This window comes from Elephantulus edwardii, unplaced genomic scaffold (genome assembly GCF_000299155.1).
Source record: "Elephantulus edwardii isolate Elephantulus edwardi_28Jun2011 unplaced genomic scaffold, EleEdw1.0 scaffold00223, whole genome shotgun sequence".
Classification (NCBI taxonomy): Eukaryota; Metazoa; Chordata; class Mammalia; order Macroscelidea; family Macroscelididae; genus Elephantulus; species Elephantulus edwardii.
Window position 1 is genome coordinate 4515428 of NW_006399973.1, and position 10115 is coordinate 4525542.

A 10115-nucleotide genomic window follows, 5' to 3' on the forward strand; every position below is an offset into this window, starting at 1 on the left:
TTATTGTATCAATCTATCTCATTCAGGATCTTCCTCTCCTGCACTGTTCCTCCACCCTTTAGAGCATGATGTCCTTCTCCAAGGATTGATCTCTCCTGGCCATGTGCCCAAAATATGTGAGATGAAGCTTCAAAATTGTAGCATCCAAGGAAAAACTTAGTTTCACCCTCTCCAATAAAGACCTATTTGTTTTCTTGGCAGTTCATGGTATGTTCAAGACTCTTCGCCAGCACCACAGTCAAAGGCATCGATTCTTCTTCTCTGATCCTTAGTGATTGTCCAGCTCCGATGCATAGCAAGCAGTTTGTCTCTGGTGAGCTTTATGGTTTTAGGCTTTACTCAGGTCTCTGATACACCTTTATTTTTTTGTATGGAGATGTGGATCCTGTTTCAGCTTTCTGCAGGTAGCAGTCCAGTTTTGCCAGCACCATTTGTTGACGAGGTTGTCATTTCCCCATTTGATAGGTCTTATTTTGTCAAATATTAGTTGACCATAGATAGCTGGGTACCAAGAAGGTTGTCCTAATATGCAATTTTTAAGTTTTGTTTTTTTCTGTGAACCTTAATGTTAGTATTTTGCTGTTCGCTATTATAAGAAAATTCATAATTTTCTCACATTTGTGACATTTCCTCTACGTGTCCTTTGCCTTTTTGGTCTAGATTTTCATGGTTTATTAAACTTTTACCTGGAACTGGTTTTGATGTCAAAAATTGCTTTTGTCCCAGATGATAGCCCTCTGCTGCCTATCACTATCAGAGATTGGGCTGGAGACCAGCAATCCCTATGGCAAGCTCCCCAGGTGAAACACAGATGGCCACCACCAAGAACTTGATTGTCTAGACCTTAACCTCTGGACTCCTCCTCTGGGGGTTGTGTAGACAGACTTCAGCTTTCCCACAGGAAAAATTCTTGCTCCCTGGACAAAGCATCAGTGGAGGGAAAGCTGTAGTCACTGCAAATCAAAGGCATAGGCACTTCCATTTTGTGTGTAAAACAGCACCCTTGATGGTATGGCACATAATAAGCACCCCCAAACTAAAATTACAGTACAAGGTTCATATATAAAGAGTATGAGACCCTGACTATCCTCTTACTCCACATTCACTTTGGGGATCACACGTATGAAGCCTAGGGAGGGACACTTGGCCCAAGCCAGGCCACGTCATCGTACAGACTCAAGCCAAGCCTTGCTTGGCAGGACCCGGGACTCCTGACTGTGCCAACCTGTGGTCAGGAGGGAGGGTTCAGAGGCTGGAGTGTGGTGAGGGATTACCTGGAGTTATTTCTGTCCTCTCTGGCACCAGTACAGTTGGTTGGGTTACATTTTACCTAAGTAGCTAAGCCTTACAATTTCTGAGTCCTAGGTATTACTCATGCAATTCATTTTTTCTCTTAAAAAGGAAGACCGATTTGCCAAGTTTTAGTTTGATGACTGCAACATATATAATTGCATGAATTGATTTTAAAGGCCAAATCCCTGGCTATGTAGTTAGTACACCCAACAGGAAGCTCTGGTGGATGAGTCGGCTGCTGGCAGTTGCACTATCCTCCTTGGGATCACGATCAGTTTCACGGGAGAAAGATGGAATCTTTCTCCTTCCATGTGATTTAGTTTCAAACAGTTGGCAACTACAAGGTAGTTTCAACCCTATGGCAATAGGGCCTTTATCACCTATGAACATAAAACGAATTCCAGATCCTGAGGGCCTGGCCATGTTGCAGAATCCTGACAGCTATCCTAACATCAGCAATGACTAAGGATGTCCATGATAGGGTTGCTTGGCAGCAAACTGCCAGCACCTGACAGCCTTTCGTTTAGGCCAGAATCTCAGAAGAAAAGTTGCTTGCAACATTCCTATGCTCCTATTGTGAAGCCTTTCAATGCCCCTTTAATAAAATTCTGCTGCTCAGTTTGGCAACTTAAGACCATCTAACTACAGCACAGATTAAACATTTTCCATTTTGGGGGTTAAATACAAGAGTCTAGCCACTTTCTGCTGGTGGTGGTGGTGATGAGTGCTTATGTAATTGATGACTATACTAACTTAGCACACTTCTGCATTTCTAACTTTGTTGTAACTGGGCAATGGAAGAATGAGTGGGCCTGTCTACCACGAGCTCAATCTCCTTGGGCACTGGCAGGAAGAGGTCAGTTAAGACATGTAGTGTGCCCTAACAGGCAGACACTCCCACAACAGATGCAATGCACTGGTCTCACCCACACTGTTCTTCTATCTATACATCAGCTAGATCTATTATGTGAGAATATACAGCTATACATTAAAGATTCACTTTACCAAAATAGATTTTAAAAAAAAATTCCCAAACCAAAAAGGCGGCATTGCAGTGGATTTTCAAAACACTGACAATTATCAATGCTTCCCTCTGGTAGTTTTCCCGCTTATGGGAAGTGAAGATTAACATTCGGAAAACTTTAGAATGGACAACATGAAAAGCTTCAATACATAATTATGTCAAGATACTTTATTTTTAAAACAGGTCACAACACTAACCTTTGGCCCATTCTGCCCCTGGACAAGCTACAAATGCTTGCTCAGCAGCTGGGTGCATTCTTTAGTAGCATGTGTGAAAAGTGAATAAAAATGTATATAAAACAAATATTCAAATAGTTTCCATAGGAACACAGATAAGTGTGACCCCATCGCCTAGTCTTCCATACTGTTCCATCCCACCATACTCATATAAAATTTCAAAACTAACAATAATTAAGTTAAATGGTCCCCCCAAATCCCTTAATTCAAGCTAAACTTGGAGTTAACAGCTACCAAAATGGTATCTACACATTAACACTAGCTGAAGCACAACTGGCTGGATGCCGTTTCATTCCACTTTCCCAAGCACAAGACAAGGGCAGAGTGCTGACATCCTGCTCCTCCACTTCAAGTGGATACTCATGGTTCTTGATTTGCTGCATGAGTTGCCTGAAAGACACAGAAGTAGCATATTCAAAACAGTGTCACCCATAGCTGGGCAGAATAGAACAGAATGACTTCTTCAGGAGTTGTCTTTCCTTCCTTGGTAACTATGTGTTTAGATATATACATCAGTGTATTTCTAAAGCAAGTAGTATTTCATAAGTATCTGTTTGAAAAATCAGGAAAATAGTCAAATATAATAACTATAATATTCCAATCTTCTACCTAATTTTCTAAAATTAAAATAAAATAAAATGAACTTTCTTTCTAAAATAAAAGAACTACCTAATTTTCTAAAATGGCTATACTACAGGAACTATCTGAAAATACAAGCAACTAGGCAGACGGTCCTCTTTTTGGTATTTTACAAATCTTCTACAGAGTATATTTTCTAGATATACTCTGATGGGAGCTCTGGCAGTCTCATGGCAAGAAGATGTGCTTCAATCTCGGAAAAACCAGCTGCTCGGTGGGAGGCAGGATGGGCAATTTCCCACCATGCCTCTTAACAACTCTGACGGGGGTTGTGCTGTTAACTCAAATGCCATACCACTTCAGTGGTTCAAATCCACTAGTAGCTCCGAGGAAGATAGACGGGCAATCTTCTTCATGCAATTTACAACCTTGGAAACCCAAAGGAGGATCAGCTATGATAAATTCTGATGGCAATGAGTTGAGCTGATATATTCTTAATACAGGAAGAAAAAAAAATTCCTCAGACAGGTATAAGCACAAAATTAAGGTGGTAATCAAATTACTACTAACCACGTTGGCCCAGACATCACATAGTAGATAGTTGGCCTCTGGAAGCCATTGAAAGTAGAGGCAGCAGCAACAGTGTAAGCACCCATGTTTTCAAACAACATCCAGTCCCCCACATGCATTTCTGGCAGGTTACAGCGCTCAACAATCCGATCCAGACCATCACATGTTGGTCCCCATATGCTAGATGAGTAATACTTCTCATCTGGTTTGGGTCTCTAGATAGAAGAGAGAGAGACAGGAAGTTCTACTTATACTTGTTATGACCAATTATTTTGTTTTAGGCAAAACAAGTTTAGCCATTACCTTTTGCAGCAGGGGCTTTACATGTGCATGATCGTAAAGGATGCAATTAAATGAGCCATAAACCCCATCATTCACATAATACATAAAGGTTTTTTCACTCGATTCATCTTCATCTAGAAAGGCAGATTAATTCCAATTATTAGCTTTAGACAATTTCCAGTTACACACACACATACACTCTCTCTCCTTGCCTTTAATACATACCATCAGAGCCTGTCTGTTCTTTTAACACAAGTTTCTTGGCAATGATATTAACAGCAAGAGTGAAAGCTGATGCAACATAGTATCTGCCTGGCTCAGCTATGATTTTTACTCCACAGTCTGATGGAAAATACTTGTCCAATGCTGGATTGATTACATTGGTGATCTGTAAGATACAAAGCAGCAGTCATTCCTTAGGGTGCAATCCACATAGAGAAAATTATATTGCTCTGTAACTTATCAGGAAAGTTTTATTATCAAGTAACAAAATCAAAACAAAGATATTGTCAGTCTGCAAATCCTAGTAGTTCCATTTGGATTCCCCTCTAGGTATCCTCTCTATTCCCTGTAAAAATGTTTTGTCACTGTATCAAGAGTAACTCAGAAGACATCAAGTCAATTTTCAACTTAAGGTAGTTCCATTTGTTCAAATGCCCAACTGCAGATAAAATCTAAAGTAAGCTGTAGATGTCAATTAACAATACCTTAACCAATGTTGGTTTATAAATAAATGCACTATAGCAATGCAAGAGGTTAATAGCAGAATTTACTGCATAATTTCTCTGTAAATCTAAAAATAGCTCTTATAAAAGTCAGAATACTTAACAAATTTTATCCAGTATGTATACAAGATAAAAATACTCTGCCTGCCTTACATAAGTTTTAAAGAACAAGTATATCTTGAGCACTCACTCAAGTACTACTTATCTTAACTTCCTAAGTGACTAATCATTAAAAATGCTGCAAGGGAAGGAATTACCAATTGTAGCAAAGCACATTTAGGGCAATGATATAGTGAAGTCTTTATGTTCTCTATTTCCACAGCAAACTAATTTTAAACAAAGTATGAGTTAACATTTTCTTAATGTAATCAAAAGCTGGGACCCAAGATTATGAAAAAGTTGACTCTCATATCTGTATAGCACTTTTTAATTTTTAGTTAAAAATAATTAAAAACTCACTAAAATGTCATATTATAAGGGTGTTTTGGTTTTGTTTTGTTTCTTATCACATACCTCTTCAAATTTAAGCTTCACATCCTCAGATCCAGGAAAGCCACCACCAATATCAAGCAGATACATGCTAAAACCAGCCTCAGCCTGGAATAAAAGCAAAATATTTAAGTCAGCTGTTAGGGACCTCTCCAAAGTACTAAAGAGCAATGGTGTCTCTTTGGAGACTAAGGTGCGTCTGATACAGGCCATGGTCTTCACAATCACTTGTTATGCATCAGAGACCTAGGAGGACAGAAGGAGAATTGATGCTGTGGTGCTGGAGAAGAGTACTGAGGGTACCATGGACTGCTAGGAAAACAGAATCATCCTGGGAAGGGTTAAACCAGGTGGCTCCTTAGAGGCAAGCATTCGGAGGCTTTGTCTAACATACTTTGGACATGTTGTTAAGGAGGGACAGGTCCTTGGAGAGGGACATCATGCTTGGGAGGGTGGAGGGATAGCACAGAAGGGGAAGGCCCCCTATGAGGTGGATTGATTCAGTGACTGGGGTAATTGGGATGAGTGTGTCAGAGACACTGCAACTGGCACAGGACAGAGCAGAGTTTAGGGCTGTTGTACATAGGGTCGCTATGAGTCGCAAGTGACTCGACGGCACATAACAATACAAAAAATATGCAACTGCTACACTTAAGACTCTCTACTACAGCAGAAGACTCCTACAAAAAGGTTCATTCTACAATTAAAAACTGTTTACTGTCAGTCTTACCCATCCCACTTTACTAAACAGCTTCTAGCACCTGAGGTTTACATATACTCACTCCCATGTCAAAGACACAACGGGCATCAGATATTGCTTGCACAAAGGTCTCTGGGTCGGTACAGCCACTACCCACATGGAAGCTGGGGAAAAGGAGAGAGAAAAAAGGAAAATTAGCTGACATTTTTGCTATTTCTTAAAATACAATGGGCAATCTAACACTGAAAACTTGATTGCCTAATTATCTCAAGTTGCTAATTATGCCTCCAATAAGATCTCACCTGACACCAATGACATCAATGTTGAGTTCTTTAGCCCTTTCTAAAAGAAGCCTGCTGGTTTTGAGTGTGGCACCAAATTTAACACTAAGGCGACAGACTGCTTTAGAATCATCAGTGGCAATCCGCAAAACCAACCTAGAAGCAAGAAAAATATAAACTTGTAATGACAAAACACTTCATTCACAAATGATAGTCTCTAGTTTGCATACATTCATCAATAGTGGGCTTTAATATTTTCTATTTTTCTCTGGCCCTGCACACATATATTATTAAAGTATAGAAATATGAATGAAAAATCAGTATGATTTGCAAACTTACAACTTCAAATGAAATCTTTAACGAAAGTGATTTGGCTTTGTAAAATACATGGAAGAATCTAGAAAGAACTATGTTGAGTGAACTCAGTCTCATAAGGACAAATACTGCTTAAGATTAGAAGGATAACTAGTAAAATGTGTATAAATGCCCAAAAGGGAAACATGGAAATCACGAGAACAGAGTTTAGTGGGTGGATTTGGGTAGAAGTTTAAGGAATAGGAAAGATTTGATGGGGACTCAAAAGGAAAGGGTAATAAGCACAGATCAAGGGTAAATAATGAGATAAAAACACAATGTAAAGAAAAGATATATGAAACACAATGTAAACAAATTATAAGAAAAATCAATAAAAAAAGGTGATATGCTTCTCAAAGCACACTCTAAAATAAGCATAGAAATAATTGAAACATAGTGAGAGACTATACTTCCCATACACACCACACACACCCCCCTCCCCTGTCTCTCTTCAAGTGGAAGAATAAACTCACTTTGCCTTTGGATGTGCCCTGGCAACTTTCATCAGCTCTACTTCACTATCAAAAGTCATCATCTCAACTCCATTATTGGCAGCATACTTAATTTGAGATACTTGTTTACAAGGATTTGCACAGATTATCCTCTCTGGAGGCACCCCAAGACTCTGCACCAGCTGTATTTCATTCTGAAAAACAAATGTAGTATTACAACTATTTCATGTGTAGCTAGTAAGTGGAATCAATAAACAGATTAACATCTCATTGTCCAAGAAATGGAACTTATCTCTGACTCAGGGTACTAATGCCATTTGATATCTTAATTTCCTAAACTTTCTGCTTTTGCATACCTTACTAGCACAGTCAAATCCTGTCCCGATGGTAGCCAGGGTCTTCACTACGGTTCTGCTATCATTACATTTGACTGCATAAAAGGGAGTGACCCGAGGAAGAGCTTTTAGCCATCTTAGATGCTTCTTCAGGATGTCTCCAAGGTCCACAATATAAAAGGCATCTTTATCATCCTAAAATAAAAGTGGTTACAGATTTACTCATGAATACCCTTTTTAAGAAAGCATTATCCAGACAAAAATGGAGCCTCCCTTCCAGTTTCCCAATATTCTCAATGAATCTTTTCATGACTCATGATTGACAAGTAATTAATACTAGGCAATCTAAGTCAATTAAATTCTAAATTCCCTAGTAAAACACACAAGTTCTATTAAATTTCTTTATGACCTCAATGCTGTTTCCATTCAGCTGTCTGCTGTTTACACAGCTACTCTGCCCAAAATGGACCTAACTATACTTACTGAAGAGGAAACTTCATTAATTTTTTGGTCCAGAATATCCTTGGCAGTAAAACCTTCATCAAGGAAATGGCAGTCAAACTCTTCATTACTAAAGCTGTTCATGGTTTCTCGATGTTTTTCCAATATGAAATAAACTACAATAAGAGTGGAGAAATTGTTTAGCAATAAAACTTAAACAAATCCCAATCACACACACACAACAAAACAATCAGCAACCAAAATTTAATACTTACAAGGAAAGCTAAGAGACAGAATTTTAAATTGTTGCCTGCTTCTCACAAAGGCCAATTCTTCTGGAATTTCAAATCCAACTGAGTAGCAGGCTTCTACCCTTGGTGTAGCACTGTAAATGTTCTAATCAACAGAAACACAGAATTTATTTATTTTATGTGTGTACCATCAAATAGAATCTGACTGGTACAGGAGGTGATTGTTCCTCATTCTTCAGCAGAGCATCTGGTGGATTTGAACCATGCACCTCTGGGACTGCAGTGCAGTTTCCTGCCACTAGGCCATCAGAGCTCGCCAGAAACACAAAATTTGTCGTTTACCATAAAATACACGATGTCTGGGAACATCAGGGTCAGGAATTGACTGTGCACATACAGTAAGTGGGGCATAGGGCAATAAAAAAGTCAGTTACTACCTTAGGAAACTCAGTAACAATTCTCACGATTCCATGTACTTCCACAGAATTTTGAGGATACTAAGATTTTAAAATTTTAGGATTTTTTAAAATCAGACAAGATAAGTTTCATAGAAAGTACTTTTTAAAGTAACGATTTCCTATGTTCATGATAAAATAAATGTAGATTAAAAGTCTCAAAAGCTTATCCGTAGTGGGTACAATGATGAAGAAAAAGCTTTATAAAGGTCAGCCTGTTTAATTTTCAGAGCAATTTCAGCTCACAGAAAATTGAGACAATAGTGTAGTGATTAAAAAAAAATCATATATGCATTTTCCACTTTCCCTTCATTAAATCCTACATAAACTATTCTTATTGACTAATAGGTATCCCAGAAATGTCTAGAGCATCTGACTTACTGAGAATTCATTTAAATTCCCTGAGAATTTTGAAAGCTGGTTGTTAATGTTATTTTAGCTGGGCATATACTTTTAAAAGTTATTTCTTAAATCAACCTAATAGTTTGTACTACAGTCATATGTAATCAGAAAGCAATATCCTTAAACTAGGGTTGCTTTTATCAGTGGGGTCAATTCCAACCCTAAAGAACAGCCTAGAACTGCTCTACAAATACCATTTTAATGTAAGTAGACTGCCACAAGAGAAGCAATTGGTAAATGTGAACCAATGACCTTTCAGTTCACAGCTCAACACTTAATCCACTCCACCACTGTCCTCACAGTTTAGTATTTACTGAGTTATAAATGACAGTCATACAAGAGTATGTTTTGGTTAACTATAGACACAAATATAAGTAGACACGTTAAAGCCACTGTCCTTGGCCTTCATGAATGTAAATTTGATACTGGTACATAAGTGGGATTTTTTTTGCATTTTTTAAATTGTAATTTTAATGAAAGTTTACGGACAAGTTGGATATCCATTCATTCATTTGTTGTATACTTTCCTCCCTACTCCCTTCAGTTAAAAAAAATTCATTCATTGTTACATTACTTCCTCTCACCCCTCCCCCAGTCCACTTTGCTATGTACCTTGTATAAGTTATTTTTAAATTATTGATTTTACCCTTTTTACAAGGTAGAGTTTCTTTTTTTTCCACTGTGCAACCTGCTTTAGTGCCTGCAGCCTATGAGTAAGGAGGCCAGGCAATGGTTCAGGGTAGGGTTACCGTTCATTCTGGCATGAAACACTCTGAGACCCAAGGGGACAGGTCTGCTATAAATCCAAACCCATACCTGGTTGAATATGTTTGAACACTGAATTTGTGACTTCCTAGTAGTCAACCTAATTAAGTTACCTAACGCACCCCTGAGAAAAATGCTAAGACATGTCAGCAAATTCCTACTTTTACCTCTTCTTGCTAAAATTTAGTCTCAAGTAGTAACAGACTGGGTAAGATCTTGTTAATTATCTTTAAGGCAGCATTCAGGTTTAACTTACAAGTTCTTATTTCAATGTAACACCTTATATTCAGATAAAAACTTATGATACAAAAATTTCATCTGAGAACATCTTGTGCACAGTGATGTTAAAGAGATACAAATTAATTAAAAGAAGAACTTTCATAAGCCAAGTAAATGATGCCCAAGGTTAGGTCTGAATTAAGTCAGCATATTTTTATCCTCCCTTGAATTCTCTGAATTTTTTAAAATTTCTTTTTTTAAA

General features: G+C 38.1%; 1 protein-coding gene across 2 annotated transcripts; it reads right to left on the reverse strand.

The window, feature by feature from the left end:
- Window positions 1-2460: 2460 nt before the first annotated feature.
- ODC1 (ornithine decarboxylase 1) lies at window positions 2461-7927 on the reverse strand. 2 transcript variants are annotated; one of them, XM_006898209.1, is made up of 10 exons: window positions 7804-7927; window positions 7342-7415; window positions 7007-7179; window positions 6201-6335; window positions 5981-6062; window positions 5223-5306; window positions 4210-4372; window positions 4006-4118; window positions 3703-3917; window positions 2461-2943 (listed from the first exon to the last, which is right to left on the reverse strand). In XM_006898209.1, the coding sequence occupies exons 3-10, from the start codon at window positions 7066-7068 to the stop codon at window positions 2799-2801; spliced, it is 999 nt and encodes a 332-aa protein (XP_006898271.1). In that variant the 5' UTR covers window positions 7069-7179; window positions 7342-7415; window positions 7804-7927; the 3' UTR covers window positions 2461-2798. The 2 variants fall into 2 exon arrangements, with proteins under 2 accessions (XP_006898271.1, XP_006898270.1); XM_006898208.1 differs by having other exon boundaries at window positions 2471-2943; window positions 7342-7515; window positions 7804-7921.
- Between the last annotated feature and the right edge of the window lie 2188 nt (window positions 7928-10115).